This window comes from Drosophila navojoa, chromosome 5 (genome assembly GCF_054131105.1).
Source record: "Drosophila navojoa isolate 15081-1374.11 chromosome 5, UAZ_NAV_1.0, whole genome shotgun sequence".
Lineage (NCBI taxonomy): Eukaryota > Metazoa > Arthropoda > Insecta > Diptera > Drosophilidae > Drosophila > Drosophila navojoa.
In genome coordinates this window covers 22,179,088-22,199,939 of record NC_142893.1, presented here as the reverse complement: position 1 = coordinate 22,199,939, position 20,852 = coordinate 22,179,088, and the positions used below count along the sequence as shown (strand labels likewise).

At 38.7% G+C, this 20,852-nt stretch overlaps 2 protein-coding genes across 3 annotated transcripts; one reads left to right on the top strand and one right to left on the bottom strand.

Annotated features, from left to right (window-relative positions):
* Positions 1-3,786: 3,786 nt before the first annotated feature.
* Positions 3,787-20,547, top strand: Picot (putative inorganic phosphate cotransporter protein picot). Of its 2 annotated transcripts, XM_018104298.3 has the most exons (6): positions 3,787-3,959; positions 9,212-9,877; positions 18,264-18,436; positions 18,498-19,061; positions 19,125-19,649; positions 19,718-20,547. In XM_018104298.3, exons 2-6 carry the CDS (start codon positions 9,820-9,822, stop codon positions 19,955-19,957), a joined length of 1,560 nt encoding a protein of 519 aa, XP_017959787.1. In that variant the 5' UTR covers positions 3,787-3,959; positions 9,212-9,819; the 3' UTR covers positions 19,958-20,547. The 2 variants fall into 2 exon arrangements, with proteins under 2 accessions (XP_017959787.1, XP_017959786.1); XM_018104297.3 differs by lacking the exons at positions 3,787-3,959; positions 9,212-9,877 and adding an exon at positions 15,723-16,264.
* On the bottom strand, positions 10,969-14,240 carry LOC149091196 (uncharacterized). Its single transcript, XM_089261921.1, has 2 exons — positions 14,076-14,240; positions 10,969-11,346 (listed from the first exon to the last, which is right to left on the bottom strand). Exons 1-2 carry the CDS (start codon positions 14,201-14,203, stop codon positions 11,151-11,153), a joined length of 324 nt encoding a protein of 107 aa, XP_089118047.1. The 5' UTR covers positions 14,204-14,240; the 3' UTR covers positions 10,969-11,150.
* Positions 20,548-20,852: the final 305 nt, after the last annotated feature.

Genomic DNA, 20,852 nt, shown 5'->3' with positions numbered 1-20,852 from the left:
ATTATATCAGCACTAGGCCGCCATTCGCCATTAGCCATTAGCCATTATTATTTTTATTATTATCGGTTATCAGCGCCAGTTCAGCTCTGCTGTGCCTCACGCTTATGACTTTAGTTTAGTTTTTAGTACATTTGCCTAGCAGGCCCATAAATCTTTGATAATCCCTAAATGAATTAGGATCATATCATATCATGATCAGTGTCAAAGCACTATTAACAATAATTGATAATGAATTCCTTCAGCAGTAAAAAATAAACTTGTTAAGCTAGTTAAGCTGATGAAATGATTTCCTCTTACCAACAGCTTTTAACTATTTGCATATATATCACGATAGGCTATTGTCGGAATTATTAAAGCTTTCCGATAAAGAAAAAATAAAAATGGTTTCAAAACCATATAAAGAATCTGACAGCGCTTCAGAATCATATAAATTATACTATATAATTTAAAGCATCAGCTTTCTACGACTTTCTATCTATCCTAAAAGTCCTGCAGCTCGTATTCCTGATACTGAACTACACACACGTGTTGATGACCCAAGATACAAATCTGAAACAATTGTATTGTATATTCTATAGCTTTACAATCGAAATTGTACACTTAACCCTTCTATTAATTTGCCAAACATTATTTATATATAAGAACTAGTGGCGTGCCTCATCAAATGTTTTTGACCTGACTAAGAATTAGCCAGTGAGGAGTATTCCGCAGTCAATAGGGCTAGAATGCAACATTCTTACATTCCTTAGCCTCTTTTCTGTCTGGTACTTATATTTGTTACAAATTATATATATATGCATCTACTATTCTCTGTTAAAGTCTTGGCAGTCGGTGTCTTCAGCACCACATGGAATTCCATTGTATCTTATTTGCAAAAAAAAGAGCATTCTTCTTGGGAAACATATTGAGATATATTTCTTAGAAATATATCTTATATCAATGTAAACGTCCGGTTTATTCTGTTTACCCACCTCTAACTAGTTTTTCTGTTTCTAAAGCTTATAGAGCATTCTTGTGGCTGATCTGCGGTCCTACAACATTTGTACTCTAACCTTCTCGCATTAATAGCAATTTATCACCTGGGACGGCGTCTAACGATCGCTAATTCCATTCGACATGGAGTATCAAAGGAATATACTTCGCCTTTAATCTGTGCCACAATATAATTGCGCAATCGTTGGCTGATTGGCCACGCTTAAGCGTGTTAGCTGCTTTACTGTGGCTCTTAATGTGCTGTAACGTTTTCGTAAGACCGTACGCCGATAATCTAGGAAACAGGGTGCCGTGTGAAGCATGCTCGACTGATATGAGAAGCTTTCGTAATTATCAATCAAAAATAATTTTTAAGTAAATGATTGGCTGTCGCCCGTTGTTTTACAAAAGCTATAATAGCTGATAATAGGAAGGCTTCACGTCAAGTGGACTCAATCAATGTGAGATATAAATCTCAGCTGATAATGCTTCGTCCTCTTCAAAAATTACCTTATCCACAACGCACGCTTTGTACAAAAATTAATAAGTCAGTTTGCTGCAATCGGGACAGATCGACTTATACTGTCGATTTAGATTAAAAGTAGAAAAATAGTTTTCTTTATAAATAAATCATTGCAAAAAACATTTATAATATCTAAAAGAATATCTCTCATTTTTGATATAATATATATGATTTCCGCATCTAGCGAGCGTGAAAATATAATATAATCCTTCATCTGAAGAGGATCTCAACAATATGCCATCAACTTCAGATTTAAGTAACTTAAGTACATTGCACAGAGCCAATATACTCCCTTAACTTTGTGAGTACAATAAAAGCATGTTTATTTTATCAGTAGGCAGCAGACGCTAAACCACCTACGAAATTAATTGCGTCAAGCGACGGGCCCCATTGGCTGATTAAATCATCATTACGACTATTCAAAAATAAAATATCTATAAGCATCTAAGAGTGCGCCGCAGCTCTACGTGCGTAAACATAGGCCCAATAGATGATTACAAGTTGCCATAACTTGATTTCATTTTAATTCAATGCCGTCATCAAGAGGGAAGCAGCCCCTAGCCCAGACTTGTGGCCAATTAAACTTATCGTATTTGACACAAATATTATAAAGCTGTTTTCATCGGGCTCGTTAGAGGCGACAGACGCAAAAACAACTTAACTATCTGCGTACCGTTGGGTATGCTATTTTAAGGGGATATCTCCGAATATTTCCTAGTCTAACAGATAATCGGAAATTATTGTATATTACAATCAAAGAGTCAATTACATTTGAAGCTGTTTTCTGCCTACTTCGGAAGATATACTATATTCATACTACATTTTCTTTGTGGTTGAGATGTACACTTCATTTCCTGTACATTTTCTTCAGCAACTGTTCCAGCAATTAACAATCTCCCGTTTATTTCCAAGTTAAATCTTAATTCCAATGTACACGTGATGTTCATCAATAGTACTTTAAAAATATCAATGCTAATAAATACCATTTCACATAACCATGGGCCGATCATATTTCTATAATATACGAGACTCAATAAATAGTCTTTCCTGCGATTATCCCATGCGATAAGCGCACATTGATTTACTTGAGTGTTAAATAAACAAAATATGTACATATTTAGCTATATGTTCCATCCTCTGTATAACAGTTCTTGAGATTGTCGAACTGCTCCGCCGATAGCTTTTGTAGCTGTTGCCTGGCAAAAAGCTTTTGCCTGGAAGCAAAAGTGGTAGCCTAATGTTTGTTGTTATAGTTGTCCAATAAAAAATCATGTGACGCGACTCTTGCCCATTCATTAAGTTCCAATCGGCAGTTCAATTTTTAACGGCTCTGCTACTATTTGGCTTTTATAGCACCATAAGGTGCTAAATCCGTTTTATATTAACTTTAAATAGGTGCACGATTCGAGGCAATGGCTATCTACGGTCAGTCTGCTGTGGCTTTTATTGACCTCAAGGCTTATCGTGCTTGTCGTTGTACAATTGTAAATATCGAAGGAGCTAGCTGTACATACGTCTATGGAATGCTCTACCTGGTTCATGGCTTTAATTGAAGCGTGCTGGTCGCGCTGGTCGTCAATATGCGAATTTACTATGTAAATGTGTTTACAGTTAACTGTAAATATTGTAAAAGATGTCATACAAAAGGCCTAGCCATAATCGCTTATCACACGAGCTGCACACGCAGCTGCGTTGTCTGCCCGCTGCCAACAGCCGTTCAATGACTGCTCTCGACTGTAGAATATGCTCGTGTGAGCACGTGACATCGGCAAAGGTTGAGAGAAGGCGAGCGAATTCGAGAGAGAGCGAGAGAGCAGAGTGAGTTGAAGCTCGCATGCAACCGGTTCAGCTTCAGTTGCTTTGCTTTCGCACTTGCATTTGCAAGCGAAGCGAAACAAAGGCAAAAACAGAAGTAAGCGAAGTTCACGTGCAATTCGCCTCGAGCTCGAGTCTGAGAGTGCGACAGGGGCAGAGATAGACAGAGAGTGAGCGACACACTGCGCGAATGGTGACAGTAAAAGCTTTGTTTGCAGCAATTGCCGCAGGCACTAAAAACATCATTTAATAGTTTATATCGCGACCGCCAATAAACGCTGTCATTATCACCATAACCGCTATCCGCGCACACGATGCGGCTTCGTCAGCCATTCGGCCAGGTTCGGGTGGCTGCGCTGATGAATCAAGCTGAAACAGCGTCGTCTTTTTTGTTGATAGTCACCTCCCACCTGCGTCTCTGTTTTAATGCGACCGACCGAAAGGCAAACAGAAACAGAATTATAAAAACGTTCAATTAGCTCAGGTAGTAAGTCATTACAGCGCTTGTGCTCGGCCAGGTCGGTTCTCTCCGTCTCTGACGACAACAGCAACTTCCAATCGGATCCGGCAATTAAGAAAGTTATAGCGTAAACTAAGTGAAAACGTTTGCAAAAAGTACTTTGTGCCGGCTATTGGAAAAGCAAAACTCGTGAGTGTCGCTTTTTAATTGTTAACTAAAAAAGCTCTAATTTATTCACACATGCAGTATATTGCAACGTAGCGAAAGCTATTTGCATTACTTTTAACGAAGTTTTAGTGCGGTCTCTCTGTTTTTGTCCACTCATTCGCTGCGGCCAACGTTAATTCGCCGCCTGCGCAGCGTGTAAGAAATGCAATGAAAAGTAAATGAGAAACGCAAAGCAGAAAAACAACAACACGATTAACAGCTGATGCTAAACTGTTTAAAATAATTTGTTTGGCGCGTATCGCAAAAGGTGAGCGAGTTTATGAGCTCCAATTTACGTTTTTTTGCAACCAACTAATTAAGTACACTATGTAAATTTGAGTAATTTGTAGATAGCAAACGTAATGCCAAGAACAGCTGGACAACTGTTAAGTAACATTTGCGAATGTTAAATGACATTGAAGTGCACTCGAGCCGAATATTCGCCTTCGCTATTTACATATTTCTTGTGCATGTTAAAGACCTCAACAAGTCCTTTGCATGGCTATCGCTAATTAATGTTAATTTTATGCAGTTAACTGTCTAGTTCCTGGCAGTTTATTCATTGTTGTCCATATGCAAGCCTCATTGAAGTGAAAAACAATTCAACTGGTTTCAGGCCACAGACCTAGTCAAGTGCAATGCGCTGGAATTTCAATGTAAACGCATTGGCTCAGAAAAAGTTAACAAGTTGATTCCGCTCGATAAGCTAATCAAATACGCACACTCCAAAGTCAAAATGTTCCCACTGTGCTAAGAAAACAATTATAAAAGGCTGCATAACAAAAGAAATGTACTCGCACAATCAACACTCCACAATCCCCTATCGCACAATGGGTCGCATCGAGAGTCACTCGATCGAGACGAATGTGTTGTCTCTCTCGCTCTATGGCTCTCTCTTCATTTGATCTTCAAAACTGGCGCCATCTCAAATAACCTCACATATTGAAATAAAAAACGAGCGAGGAAAAAGTGCGCGCTATTATCGTGCGAATAAGTTGCGCGAATTCAAATAAAATAGAAATTCAACACATTTACATTTAAGATTAGCCGACAATGGCACTCGACAAGGATAGGGAGAGAGCGAGAGAGAGGGATAGGCATAGCAAATTGTTGCACGTGAAGCGCATTTTGATGCGAAATTCTCATTTGATTGTATATCAAGAAACTCATGTGGAAAATTTTGAAGTAGTATTACCAGGGGCCATAAGCATTAACGGTTATTGACAGTCTGACGTATTTAGATGACGAGTTGACACAGCACAAAAAATTTATAATGGTATAAAAATAAACAACAACAACAAAATAAAACTGGAGGGCCCGTTTATGACGTCGCGATAAATCTAGATGGGTTTATAATAGAAAAGAAACAACAGTAATTGAGCTCATATAATTTACTATGTTTCACTGAGTTATATGAGTCGAATTAGGGAAATTCGTTATCAGATTTAAAAGTTAGTTGGAATTTCAGTTAGAGCAAGAATTTGATTTTTAGATCAAAAAGACAAATTATCCCAGAAAAAGATAAAGCTTCAATCCAAATACATATGTGTTCAAAGAGAATAAACTCACAAAAAATGGTCGTAGAAAAAACTGTAAATCTATCAATGAAAATAAAATCTTCAATATTTTAATTCTGTACATATATAATAAAATAATAATAATATATTGCTTAACTAAAATCATATTTAATTGAATTCTTGGAAAGTTGCACGTGTTATACTATTGTCAAGTGGGAAATATGTGGAAAACCCTGGAGTTTGTACATCCGTTGGCTAATATTAGTGTTGAATTTATAGGCACGAGTACGATAGTTCGAATCCGATAAGTGGGTTTAATTTACGACCGCTTGATAGGGCAGCGCTGCGCCTTGACAAGTTCAATTATTAATAATATTAAGATTAGGCTAGCATTTTTTTTCTTTGCTGTTGAACAGATTGTAAGGTGTCTATAAATCCGTCAGAAGGCTGTTCGCAATTTGTTCCTAGTGACTGGCAACTGGTCAGCTATCACTCAGTATCAGAAAATGGCACTCATAAATATGTTTATGATGGTTCCTATCTATAAAAATAGCCAAAAAGAAATACAAATAATGAAACGAATTAAAAACACTTCAGATACATCAGGCACACGCTCCATAGCTCTGACAAAGTCGTTCAATAGGCTATAAATTGAATAAAACAATTTCTTTCAAAAGCTTCACAAGTTTATTAAGGTCATAAACATTGTTCATTCCTGCTTATAGATTATACGTTCCGCAATGCATTTTACATAAGTATGTATATTAATGTGATTGTTGCAAAAGCATGCCGACTTCTCCGACTGCTTTATGTATATTATAGGAGGTCGTGCACTTCCATGCATGCCTTTTTATTAATAATCAAACCCGTTATTATGCATAGAAAGGGCCTATTAAATAAATGCATAAAAAAAAAAACTACCCAAGTCGACTGTTCACAAAAATACACTAGACTACGAAATAAGTGTATCTATTAACATGTCTCGGGTCTTGAGACAGTTTTGAAATCAATTATGAGCTCAAGCTTATAATAATTGGATTGTTTCTCAAGAAACCAGTTGCAATTAGCTGTAGGGCTGTAAGATAGCCCAACACTTGGCCTCCACAGCCCAAGTGATAATTGTCTCGTAAATTGAAATGGTGTAAATCGTATTAATATATATGAGTAATGTAAATAGTTAACGAAATTGTCTTCAAATGTTCCTTGTTTTATTCCAAAAATAAATTGAGTTACCAATCTCTGAGTAGCAGCGGGGCAAATAGACTCATTTGCGGACGGAGTGACACTTTCATCACCATCATTTAACAGCTTCAAAATATGCAAATCATTCACCATCTGATTTTATTTTGGCTTATTTATTGAGATCATCTGCAAAACACGCTAATTCCTCTAACCGATAACTATTCTGTTGACAGAAAAGTCGGCACAATTCAAATACTATTGACTTGCGCTGTTTAAACAGCAGAGGATCCTTTCAAATTGATATAAAAAATAAAATGTCCATGAAAATGATTTAGATTTTATATTAATTATCTAATCCATTTTTAATGTAAAGCAATATATAGAAACTAGATTAATAAATGACAAGATTTAATTACAGAATGTACTATACATTATGTACAAGAAAGAATATCATGAATATTTTTAATTTGAATAGTTATCAAAGAGACTTAAAGGTATGTAGCACAGTAACAACAAGTAAGAAGACTCTAGTCGAGACTGCTCGACTAGGAGATACCCTGAACCCTCCAAGCTGATATTATTATCATTCTGCACTTCTTTTATGCACGCACACATACACTTACATGCATCCACCCTCACGCGCCCGCGCTCTGCTAACTGCGCAGTAAGCAGCGAGTGCGCTTGGGCTGCGCTGCAGTGTGGGCAATAGTATGAGAATTTATTTGATGAATAACTTTTTTTGTAGACATGCAATCTTGATGAAATTTTCAGAGCGTAATCATATGGTCAAAATGTGTGTACATTCTAAAGCACAAGTCTCTAGTACTTGAAATACGTTTTTTTGCAAATTGGGGGCGAAGGGGGCGTGGTATCCAAAATCTGTTGATTACAAAATGTTTGTATTTATCATATATATATACACAGTAAATCTGAAGTCTAAAGTCTCTATGTCTAATAGTACTCCAATGAGGCTCAAAAAACAAAATCAATTTTTCGATTATTCTCGATAAAAAAGTTATCGGATGAGTTATCGAAAAAATAAAGCAAACTCGTACTGCGTATGGTATACACGAGTATGCACAAAAAAAGAGCTCTCTAGCTCTTATATCTTCTGAGATCTCGGCGTTCATACGGACGGACGGACGGACGGACGGACAGACGGACAGGGCTATATCGACTCAGCTCATCGTGCTGATCAAGAATATATATACTTTGTGGGGTCTGCGATGATTCCTTCTGCCTGTTACATACTTTTACACAAAAACATTATACCCTGATTTCCCATTTTCAATGGGTTCAGGGTATAAAAAGTAATGAAAATGTTGGGAAAGAATTTGCTGATCTTGAGAATAGAGCAAAATATTTAAAAATAATTTTTTGAGAACTGAGATATAGCTGAGAAGTACCAGCAGATAGATAAAAATCGGAGTTTTAATTTGATTTCAAGTAACATACATATATACATACATATGTATAGATCGACGCTTGACAAGCCGAATTCGACAATGCTTTGTATTTAAATCAATATTCTCGGAAATTTTTTGCTAAGAGACAATAAGCTCAACGAAGAGGTAAACAAATAATGAAACGAACAAACAAACAACTGTTCAGGTTTCAGTCGCCGAATTCAAACCTCGGCCCAAACTCAGCTTCATTTGAGTGCGATACTTTCTAAAACCGAAGTCCGGGCTGAAATGACGTGCGAAGAAAAAGCACTAATTGAAATTCCAATCGAGATTCCGTTCTATACATACATGTACAAGTACTTAATGATATTTCTGTAGAATTGGGCGCATACAGAAGGCGAATCGTAATTGTTTTACCCAACGAAATATGTACAAAATCGTAACCAGTTTTCGTTTGTTTATGTATGTAAATCAATAAAATTTGTTTGGTTGTGTTTTTTATTTTTGGGACTACAGAGAAATGCGTTGTAATTAGTTATGGAGCGATCAACAAATTACATCATCAGCTGTGGGTTAAACATTTAAACAAAAACAGCTGAGTTAATGACTTATTATTATTCCAAATTTACATGTATGTGTATGTATATGTATAGCAATAGATATAAACTCAAAACGGCATACCAAATGAAACTATCTATATCATTTAAAATAATATAAGCTTACTATAATTAACTACAGATCGTTAGCTGGACTCGAGCAAATATTGAGACAGTTGACACCTAGCTATAAAACGTTTGTACGGTACTGTACCAGAATATCTAGAAAGCACTAGCTGGGTTGTATTCATTGTCGCCTATACATCCATCTAAGCAATATAATTAATGATAAAGACCCCCACGCAATCATTTTTGGCAACTCATTGCAAATATTTGTCAGAGATAAATACATTTGAATAGATCATCGAAATATACATATGTATATTGAAAACGTGCGTAGGGAGATCTGAAATCGTGCTGCTGCTTTTCGCGTTTGCTTGAGCAATTAATGCCAATGATTTGCAATCGGATCGCATCTTGCTAAATTTATCGAACTAATTTGTCGTGTTTGCTCTGATCTACGCTGCTTACAGATTAACGTGTCTGGATCTCTGGATCGGCCGAGTCGACGAAGACGAGACGCATGCGCAGATTTTCCGCTCGAGATTAAGTCAACAGCTCAATAACCAAACCAAACAACACAACACAACACAATACAAAACAAAAATTAAACGTGCAAACAGACGTCGAGGCATCTCACTCTCTATCTCCGTCTTCACATGAGACTCTTTCTCTATCTCTGTCTCTGTCTCTGTCTCTGTCTCCGCCTGCGGCTACGGCTCTGACTGCGGCTCATTTAAAGGCAACGCGTCTTGCCGTTAATCGTTCAGAACATTTCAAGCTGTGCGAGTGAACGAACCAACCAGACTAACCGCAAAAAACAACAAGAAGAAGAGAATAATAAAACAATAATAAAAACAAAAACAAAAAACAGCAAATAAAATAATATTATTAAGTGCTTGACGAAAATGTCTTAAAAACCAAGCCAAGCGACGTGCTTGACCACAATTACAAAACTTTTCGACTTTGCAACGCTCTCGACTGAGATTTTCAGTGCAACTCGCGTCTAATCCGCCAAAAGACTGTACTAGATTAACATAACTATTTAAATATATAAAGTAACGTATATAAAACACACACAATGTCTGCATCGAAGGAAGCAATTTGCTCCGAAAAGGATACGGAGAAGCCACAGCTGGGTAAGTTGACATTATATGACCAGTGTATAATTAAGATAGGCTCTTATCGCGACGTCCATTAAGTGAAACTGTTTCCTACGTATAATAATCGCAGATAATATAATTATTATTGTCTTCTTAATTTCTGGCATGAAGTGTCGGCAGTTCAGCTTTATGAATTGAACAATGAGTGTAGAATTTTAAAATCTTGGCTAAGATCTGGTTCCTAAAATTTCTGAGAATTTACGTTGCTTTTTTATTTGATATGTGGTAATTGCTGTGACTTTTATGGGTTGATGTTTTAGGGACATATAAGTGGGAAATCATTTTAGCACAGATATGAACTGCGTAAAAGTCGAGGGGGGCAGTATCTGACAGGACATGATTTGAATTTAAAAAGTTTGTTTTCCTTTTGTATAAAAAGTTATAAATGCAAGAAAATATAGTGTACTTATGAAGGGTAATAATTTTGTCTTTGTTTGTATTATTTTATTATGATTGTTTTTTCATATTTTGCGTATTATGTTTAATGGACATTCCTTTCAAATTGGTATCCTAACAAAGCCATTGATGAAATATATATCATTTACTAAGCTAGCTTTTATATCCTAACTGACAAATCGCTACTTGCCAACTTATTTCTCTAGGTGTAGTCACGTGTGCAGCTGCTACTAGTTCAATTGCTATTAAAAGTGCCCATCCACTCTCATAAATAATGTAAATAGATTATTATTTAAAGTTAAAAAAATCCCCACAGATGACTTGATGATAGTCAGGCATTAGTGAGTGCATAACACAATTGTTAAATAATAAAAAATTAAATGTTTATTGAGATGGGCCAAGGGCGCAACGGCTGATCAGCAGAGTCGTGCCAAAGGGAATTGTAAAGTGACTATGAATATGAATGTGAATTAAGTGCACTTGACGCTGATTAAATTAGATAGCTTCTTCAGCTTCGGCTTCGGCTTCGGCTTCGGCTAATTCCGCTTGATTTGCATAATTTAATCAGTCCCGGGGCGACCTCTCCGGGTGCTCCGCTAAACGGAAGTTATTTGTTATGCATTGTCTCGCACATTTTGTAAGATTCACGAAAAATAAGTAGACAAAACAAATAAATAAATATTTAAAGCGAGACGAGACTTTATTGACGCCGCCAACGCGTGAGCCAAATTCACAATTCACAATTCACAATTCACAATTAGCGGCACGGCGGGGGTGTACGTAACCGAAACGGTATTCTGAAGTGAGGCCCCAAATAGTTGTTGACACAGAATGCGAGCCTCAGCTGTTTGTCTCAATTTCCCCCACTTGTTTGCCTGCTTATGGCCCGAGCTGGATTGTCTTCCGACATTGCCATAGCTGCGATCTGTGATCTGCGAGGTGTTTTGACACAGTTTATAGATCGGTTCCCTCGCATACAATTTTGGCGACCCGGGGAACTCCATGGCTGGCAGTTGAAACCGGTTACCGGCGCTGCGCTTCGATCCAGCCCAAAAGATAAATAAATAAGTAAAACAAATTAATAAATAAGCACGCAAACGTGATTTTAAAGCTATGGAAATGAACTGCAGCAGCCATAAAATAAGCTAAATATCAACAATTAATTAAACTAGTTTTTTGCTTTTTTATAAGCGCAAACCAGTCAAGAGCTAAGGTCAAGAACGATTGAGGAAATTTGCTAAACAGTGTCAAGAACCTTGGCATTCCCGAGCGATCTTAAGAGCTCTTGTCGCTCACTTTCATTTGCCAGAGTGAAAGGGGGCGTTGAGGTTAGCTAATAGCTAAATTGAGCATATGGCCAACAGCGCTGATAGACTAGGGGATACCCTGTAGAAAGTGTCGATGCATTTCTACACAAATGATTGACTAGAGGATGTCCTGTACGTCTTGTATTTGCTGTGAATGACTGACTGACTTGGAGATACTCTGTTAGCGTTAGCCATTAATTTAATGTGAAGCATTTAAATAGAGTTCAGTTCTGTTCCTCATTTTATTTTCATTATCGATTGATTCATAGCAGTATTTCACATATGTATTTGGTTTACAAAAGGTTTCTTTTGCCTTAAACGCAGGTTTTTTAACGGAAAAGTCAGCACATTCCTCATTGGTCACTCAAACGAGCAGCCAAGTTAAGAAATAATGAAAATGAAATAATATTGAAATAACGTGAATATTCAGTTTGATTCGCTCAAGCATTATCTTATTGAATACGAAACTATTGCCCTAAGTTCCTCTATTATTATATCTAGCTTATTACTGTTATTCAGTTAATCATCAATCAAGCGGTCGAAGCAAAAGTGAAAGCATTGCAGTTCTTTGAAAGTCAAGAGAAGTTTCATACTAGTTATATAGAATAGTAATTATGACAATGATAGTAGTATGGGTACACCCACCACAGCTGTTGCACTGGGTATGTTTGAGTGCATTCAATTCCGTGACCACAGAACATTTGGCAGCTTGACAAATTTCGAGCTGATGTCGCGAGCTTTTTGGCCCCGACACTCGACATTGCATTCTGATCAGATTTTCTTGATCCACTCAATTCGTCATTTGGCATGTCGGGTCTCATCATAGCACAAATTGCAGCGAAATAGGGCAGATTTGTGGGAGCTGTGGCAACGGCGTTCGCAAGTGCGCATTAATTTTCACACTATGTATATACATATATTACCCTCGTATTTGTCTAGTGCCTGGATGAACTGTAGCACTATGCGATATGTATTGTGCAATTCTCGGCGATTGTTCTTAACGAGCGTCTTTGTAATGCAATCTACATTTAAATTGGAAAATTGACGCTTACAGCTCTTATTTTTTTCAACTGAGTTGAACTGTCACGTTCACTCGAGCAGGAGGGGGCGGGACATAGCAAATATTCACTTAGCTCGCTCGAGTTAACTTTTTTAAATGATTATAAATTCGTGCAGGTTTTTCGACAGTTTCGGCGAAAATTACTCATGCTCATGCTATTTATATGTATGTATGTATATACAGATGTGTTTGTTTATTTGCGTTTAAGTTCAATTGAGCCAAGCCAAAAGGCATTGAGCGAATGAATGAATGGGCGACACACCTGATAAATAGAAATTACTTTAGCGCTGAACAATTTATTTGGCGTCCACTGTAGTTCAGCCAAAACGGAAACAATTGAAACGACACAAAGCTCTGATATGGCCCCTCTCTGATGAGCAAATTCGAATTAATTTTGTCGGGGAGATAGACGAATGTGTATGTATGTGGAATGAGCCTTACACTAATTATTTTTGTTTATAGTTTTTTTCATGTTTTGTTTTGCTCTCACATGAGATCATCAAATTGGCTTCGTTGGCTACAAAGGGCGCCACACAAGCCAGTTAAAGCTATGTGCAAATGTCTGGGCTCTGACAACTTCTTTTAAGTATTTGCAAATATATTATATAAATATTTATGTATGTATGTATGTATGATATTTAACCAACATGTTTACACCTGTTGATCTGCCGTTCCCCAAAACCTAAGCTTGACACCAGTTATTTATTTCAGTTTATGGCATTCATCAAATTCATATAGAATAGTTACTCAAACAATTAAAATAAAACAATAAAACGACTACTGTAAGTTACTTCGTACATTCCATCTAATAATAGAATATAATAATAATAGAAATCTAAACAGATTGTCATATAATTAGCCCCGCGAATCAATAATAATGCCGGTCCAAATACAACAACAATGCACGAAGCAAAGTAAACAAACATATGGAAACATCGCAGATATTCAATACGATAAACTTTACGTTGATAGCTTACGTAGTTCGATAATACGTTCCAGCCATTACAACAACCGCCGCAAAGTAGGCAACTGTTTGTGGGAAGAGAATACACTCGAAAGCTTTGCGACTGAAAAGCTTTTGGAGCTATTGCACGGTTCACGTGCTGCTTGCGCTTGATGACAGTTAGCAAATAATTGAATTCACAATTTCTGCTGTTGTTATTGTTGTCAGTTGCTGTCGCACGCTTCGTTAATGAAACGGAAATAGAACAAATGCAGCTGCTATTTTTATGAATTTCGTGTTTGTATTCTCTTTGACTAATTGCTCAATGCTTGACTGTACCTGCCAACAAATATTTCCATTTGAGGTTTTGCCAAAAAAGAAGACGAAATAAAAAAAGCTGACAAAACACGAGCATCGCGTGTCAAGGTTCTTCTCTCCCTCTCTCCTCGCTCTTTCTCTTTCACTTACTCAGTCATTCTACATCTCTCTCGACTTGTTGCCTGCGCCAAGCAAACCATAACAATAACAATTGCCGACACTTCCAGTCCGCATACAATCAAGACGAAATATTTGTGTGCTACACCAGCTCTGGCCATAGTCCGGTTGAGCTGAGAAGCTCATTCGTCTGTCGTCTTGAGCTTGAGCGGCTCTCTCGTCTCTGGCCTCTCTCTTGCTCGCTCTCTGCTTTTGCCTAAGGCGAAACTTGCGGTGGCCCGTTCGAGAATCAGGCGACAAACACGTGCACTCGCCGCATGCCGGCAAAGTTTCTCGTCTGCTGCTTAAAGCTGACTCGAGACTTCGAAAATAACATGTGGTTTGCTTTTTTTATGACTCGACTGTGTGTGTGTGTGAGTACGCGTGATTAAGTATTTGTGCGGTCGAGTCATGACAATTCTTTGAATGGGGTATATGCACTATCAGATAAATAAAAGTTTACTTGAATTTATTACTGGTAAATAGTAAATATATAAAGATAAGGAAATCTAACAAAATATTATCTATGTATATCTATAGAAAAATATTAAAATTTTAAGCTGATTAGAAAGATAAATAATAAAATTAAAAGAACAAATTAACTTAAGAAATTACTATAAAAATATATATATATATATATTTTTTAGAAAATATATAATATATATTTTAAAAATATCAAACAAAATTTTATTAAAATAGATTAATATTATTACATTTATTTTATTAGCGATGTGTTCTATCATAGTCTTTTATATAAATATGTATAGTACATCTTCAACAATTATTGATTGTAAAATTCAATCGTTGACTTTCATAGTGTATTCAGTTGACGGTGCAATATGTGTCACATACTATATTATCCGTTCCACTGTATATTAACAAAACTGAATTTTAACTAGTTTCTCCAAATTAGCAAGCACCTGACAATGCAATGAATTGCGCTTTTATAATGGCCACACGGAACGTCTAATTGGTAATTAGAGAGGGGCCTACAGTGGGCACCACTTAGCAGCACTTAGCACACACCCTGTACAAAACATAAAAACCAATCCCCCCTTTCAGTCGCTTGGCGCCAGAGGCCGCATGCCCCCACGTCGAAGGCCGGTGCCTCGTGCCGGCTCTGGCTCTTATTTCTAAGGTTTCAATACTTGAAGCATTTTTCCCAATAATTTCCTACCACATGCCTGCATGTATTTGTGCATATGTGTAGGTATAGGTATAATTTATTATATGTGTATATCCAAAGTCTGGTCGCGCATTTGGCAAATAACATTTGGTTTTGGCATACACAACTCGAGTTAGTTCTTGTCGAGTTCTGCTTCAGGCATCACGAGATGCCTGCTTACGTCTAACGGCTAAAAATAGATCTTCTTGTCGGACTGTACTATATATAAAGCAATTGACATCAATCGAGTTAGGTTCAACAGCTGATGATTCAGTTATGGGCTGACATATGCTTGGACCATACCTCACTGAGCAAACAGTTGATGTAATCGTGGCGCCTCTCTCTCATATCCACTCTCTTCCGCTCTTCCTCCCTACCTCCCTACCTCTCTCGCTTTCTCGCATTCTCTCAATCTGAGGCGCTTGCGCCTCGGACGTTCGCGCGATTTCGGCCCCGTTTATTATATAGTCGGATAGCGCAACAGTTGGCGCTCAGTTCCCGCAAAGGCGCCCACAGAGCCAAGAGCTAAGAGTCAGCAGCTAGCAGCCAACAGAGCTAAACGCGAGCGCCAATTCCAAATTGGATTTGAACATTCAGCTCAGTCGCGTCTACACCTTCTCTCGAGTGCAACGCGCGTTTCGCAAAGAGTTCAATTTTAATAAGCTCCACTTGTAGTATCTTGACCCGCGACATGTTCAGGCCCGGCCCACTGCACAGATAGACAATGAAATGGTTTAAGCGAGTGCGCAAAAAGTCAAAGTAACTCTGCAAAATCACAAAATCACTTGCAGCGGCAGGCGATTCGCGTATTTCGTTGAGCATTTTCGCGCAACGCATCGCGAACTCGATTCGAATTTAGTTTAGTTTACATTAATTTATTTTTACAACTCGAGAACCTCAAGAGACGGGCACAGGCAGACAGACGAGATGCCCTTTCGACGCAGCAAGCTCAATCATCGCCATCGCGATGGCCATGTCCTTGTCTGGGATCAGAATAATTTGCACGACAGACCAAAGGGTAAGCATCAAGGTGAAAGTGCAACGTGAGCGAATTTCGGAAACTAGCGGAAGAAAACACTTTCTCTACTCAATCTTAGAAAAACAATATGAGAGTTTAACAAGTTCTTGTGGATTCACAAGGGGTGCAATAATTCAATACAATATTGAACAAACACTAAAATATATGATTTGCATATCGTTTGTCTAAATTTAAAAACGTAGATATCTTTCAAGCAAACAAATCATAAAATGGATGAGCTCATTTTCATATATAATTTTGAAATAATAAAAAAATAAATAAAAATAATTGAAGAAATATTATTTTAACAAATCTAAAAATGCCAAATATTAGTACATTAAATGCTTATTCAGTAATCATAATTATTATATAGAAAAGAAAATTTGTTATATTCAAAATCTACCAAAAACTTTTTTGGTTATATAAGCTTCAAAATAAACCCCAATTCCATTAAAAAATTATAAAAATATATTAGATTAATGATATGAAAGTCTAGTTGTGAAACCCAAGCAAAGACGAAATTTAGTAAAACTTTCGGTTATTAAAGGGTATGCAAATGTGATTTACATGCTCTCCCTTGCCCCTCTGCTGCTCTCTCGCACAGTCTCTTTCTCTCTCGCACACATACACACTCAAGATCCGCACACGCTGCGTATGCGTTATATTTATAGCTAAGAGCTTATTCATTTCGCCCATTTTAGAGCGAATATCGGCAAATAGTCGAGGCAGGCACGAGAGGTTGGCTGCCCTGTGCTGACGCGCGACGTACACGTGCTGCATATGCCGCACTGATTGTGCAACATGTGTGAGAGGGATAGCGATAGTCTGAGACAGAGATAGAGAGAGAGAGGATTGAAGGTATTTTGACAAATCGCGCGATTTAACGCTGCGTGCGCACAAATAAAAACGCGAACGAATACAATTATTTTCGTTATAGACTTTGCTTTCTGATTTTCGATTCAGCAATTGTTCACTCCGGATTTTCCACAATTCTCTGTCATATTTTGTGGAAAACTGTTGTTGTGTGGAAAATAAACGCAAAACAGAACAATTCCAAGCCTAAGCAATAAAATTGCCGGTCTGTTGAGCTAGCTGGCAAAACGAAATGCTGAAAGTTCAAATTCCATTTGCCAAGTTGAGCATTAACAATATACAGTTGTGCGTTCCGAAATCAGCTTGAACTCTAGAACAAACAATCGCAAACGATTTCAAATGCCAAGCCAGGAAAGTGAGCATCACGTGTTGCCCGTGCTCGTTCCTGTTGTCGCTTGACACTACAAAACAAATGTACGATCGGTATTATGAATATTTTATATGTTAAGGGAACCACAGTCAAGAAAAGAACAACAATAATAATTATTAATCACTGTGGGATTGGTCTAGAAATAGCTCGCAGCAGCGTCTCGAATTTCGCAAGGTTTTTATTATAGCTGGAAACGTGAGGTAACTAAAAACGAGTCTGGAGAGAAAAAAACCAATGAGAATACGGTCCAGCAGTCTGTGATACATCTGGCTGGCATTGAGTCATATAGATACTATGTACAGTCTTATCTGATCTGGATGCTACTTATCTTATTATTATCTCATAGCTGCAGCCTCGTTTTGTAACAGTTTATACCCAGTAAAAACGTCGACTTTAGGGCTTAATAGATTACAATGTCTATGTGGCAACACTCGAGGTAGACGACTCATCGGTTTGTCATGGTGATGGAGCAAAAAATGAGAATTCTATACATTAATTTCATATATTATGCATGCCCGTGTACAGGTCATCTTTTGGTCGTTCATTCTGTTTTCTAAGACTTTTCTATGAATCGGAGAATGAAGTGTTTGTTTTTATTTGGTTTCTTTGCTCATTTCCGTTTCGAGCTCGTTAAGATCTTTGCACAAACAAGTGCCGACAGACTTTGCGAATTAATTGGCCGTAATTAAATGCTGATTCGTCGACTCTCTTAAGGAATTACTATATGTTCGCTCTCTTATTTCTTTGTGTTCGCAGGCTGGGCAACCACCCGCTACTTTGTCACATTCATGCTCTTCCTGGGCATGGCCAATGCGTACGTGATGCGTACCAATATGTCCGTGGCCATTGTGGCCATGGTGAACCACACGGCCATTCAGAAGGGCGAGGAGATCCTCGACGATGAGTGCGGCGATCGGGAACTGGAAGTCGTAAGTCGATCGATTATTAATCGATAACAAGTATCTTACTCTCTCTCTCTTTCTCTCTCAGGACAATGGCGAAGATGGCGAGTTTGCATGGAGTTCCAGTTTGCAGGGCTACATACTGTCCTCCTTCTTCTATGGCTATGTGATCACGCAGATTCCTTTCGGCATATTGGCCAAGAAATACGGTGCTCTGCGGTTCCTCGGCTGGGGCATGCTCATCAACTCCGTGTTCGCCTTCCTGGTTCCTGTGGCGGCTCGCGAGGGCGGAGTCTACGGCCTCTGCGCTGTCCGCTTCATCCAGGGTCTGGGCGAGGGTCCCATTGTGCCCTGCACGCACGCTCTCCTCGCCAAGTGGATACCTCCCAATGAACGTTCCCGCATGGGCGCTGCGGTCTACGCAGGTGCTCAGTTTGGTACGATTATCTCGATGCCGCTGTCTGGCCTGCTGGCGGAGTACGGCTTCTCCGGTGGCTGGCCCTCGATCTTCTACGTGTTTGGCGTGGTGGGAACAGTGTGGTCCATCGCCTTCCTCATATTCGTCTTCGAGGATCCCTCATCACATCCTCGCATCGACGAGCGTGAGAAGCGCTACATCAACGACTCCCTCTGGGGCACAGATGTGGTCAAGGTAGGCGAACACTTCATCCAGAGAATCCATTCAGATAGCTAATGGTTTTTCTCTCTTTTTCAGAGCCCGCCCATTCCGTTCAGGTCCATCATGAAGTCGCTGCCCTTCTACGCGATTCTGTTCGCTCACATGGGTCACAACTATGGCTATGAAACCCTGATGACGGAGCTGCCCACCTACATGAAGCAGGTGCTACGCTTCTCCCTGAAGTCCAACGGCTTGCTCAGCTCCCTGCCCTACCTGGCCATGTGGCTGTTCTCCATGTTCATTTCGGTGATTGCGGATTGGCTGATCAGCTCGAACCGCTTCTCGCTAACGGCCACCAGGAAGATCATCAACAGCATTGGCCAGTATGGACCCGGCCTGGCTCTGATTGCCGCCTCGTACACGGGCTGCGATCGCGCCTTGACTCTGGCCATACTCACGATTGGCGTTGGCCTCAATGGCGGCATCTACTCGGGCTTCAAGATCAATCACTTGGACCTGACGCCGCGCTTCGCCGGCTTTCTCATGGCCATCACGAACTGCTTGGCCAATCTGGCGGGTCTGCTGGCACCCATTGCTGCGGGCAATCTGATCAATAATAAGGTGAGTCGATCAGGCTTTTCTCGCCCCGATCTCCAATAACTCTCTTAATAACCCTTTGCATTGTGCAGCCCACGATGGGACAGTGGCAGATTGTCTTCTTCATTGCCGCGTTCGTGTACATCATTTGCGGCACCTTCTACAACATCTTCGGCTCCGGCGAACGCCAGTTCTGGGACAATCCCGACAACGATGAGCAGAAGCCGAGCCTGGGGAGCGGCGCCGGCACGAACCATGAGACACCAATCGGAAGGCTGAGCAATGGCAATTCAGCGCCGCTGGCCATCACTGCCAGCGAGTCTAGGCAATAATTACCATTACACTATACTACACTACACTACACTACACAGAAGCTAGTTTAAGTTATTAATTTAGTTAGTTATACTCTAAGCGAAAAGTTGTTGTTACCGCATTAGCATTGCCCGAAGCCTTAGAGTTCAAGCAACAGCATTGAGAAAGACAATAATCGTCAGTCGCCCACGAAAATTTCAATACAATTTTTATTTAATCTGAGCACAAAACAATCCAAGTCACATTTCTTTTGTAAACGTAGTCGAACTATTTTCGGCCGTGCCGCGCCATGGCGTGCCGTGCCGTGCCTTATACGGGTATTCAATTGTCTACCATTCAAAATGCGTAGTTTTTTCATTGTGATAGCAAAGAGTTAAGTTTTTCTTTTTGTATAAAGTCAATCCAATTGAAGTGAGTTAAGTAAACAAATATTGTTAAACCATGAATGAAATACTAAATGCTTTTCTATATACATATATATAAAGTATAGAATATAAAACACAAGATATGATATAAATAAATATATCATTGTGCATGTGCAAACGATTCAACGTACGAGAAAAAAGACACTAAAAGTTTGCAAATAAAATTCAAAACTGCTAAAAACCAACTTAAAACTGTTTAAGGGATTGTTGGGTAATTTGAAATTTATATAAATATGGAAAAATATATTTGCCACGTTGTAAGTCAGATAAAATCTGTTCTTTGCAGAGTATTTGGGAATGAAAATAGTAGAATCTTAAAGGTAAGATCTTAAATGTAAGTTCTACAAAATGAGAGATTCTTGGAGACGAACGGGAAAAACATAGAGGTTATAAGAAAAGAACTTCATATTGATAATAATGAAAGAGAAGATACTATATACAAGAATTTAAAAAACGACCATGAAGAAGAGAATATAAGTACTAGAAAAGT

Bases quoted from the DNA above. Each gene is read 5' to 3' on its own strand.
- LOC149091196 (XM_089261921.1), bottom strand. From the start codon at position 14,203: ATGGCCAGAGCTGGTGTAGCACACAAATATTTCGTCTTGATTGTATGC. The intron at 11,347-14,075 runs GTAAGTGAAAGA...TTTATCTTTTGG, and splicing joins GAGAGATGTAGAATGACTGA to GCTGGATCGAAGCGCAGCGC.
- Picot (XM_018104297.3), top strand. From the start codon at position 16,174: ATGCCCTTTCGACGCAGCAAGCTCAATCATCGCCATCGCGATGGCCAT. The intron at 18,437-18,497 runs GTAAGTCGATCG...TTTCTCTCTCAG, and splicing joins GCGATCGGGAACTGGAAGTC to GACAATGGCGAAGATGGCGA. The intron at 19,062-19,124 runs GTAGGCGAACAC...TCTCTTTTTCAG, and splicing joins GGGGCACAGATGTGGTCAAG to AGCCCGCCCATTCCGTTCAG.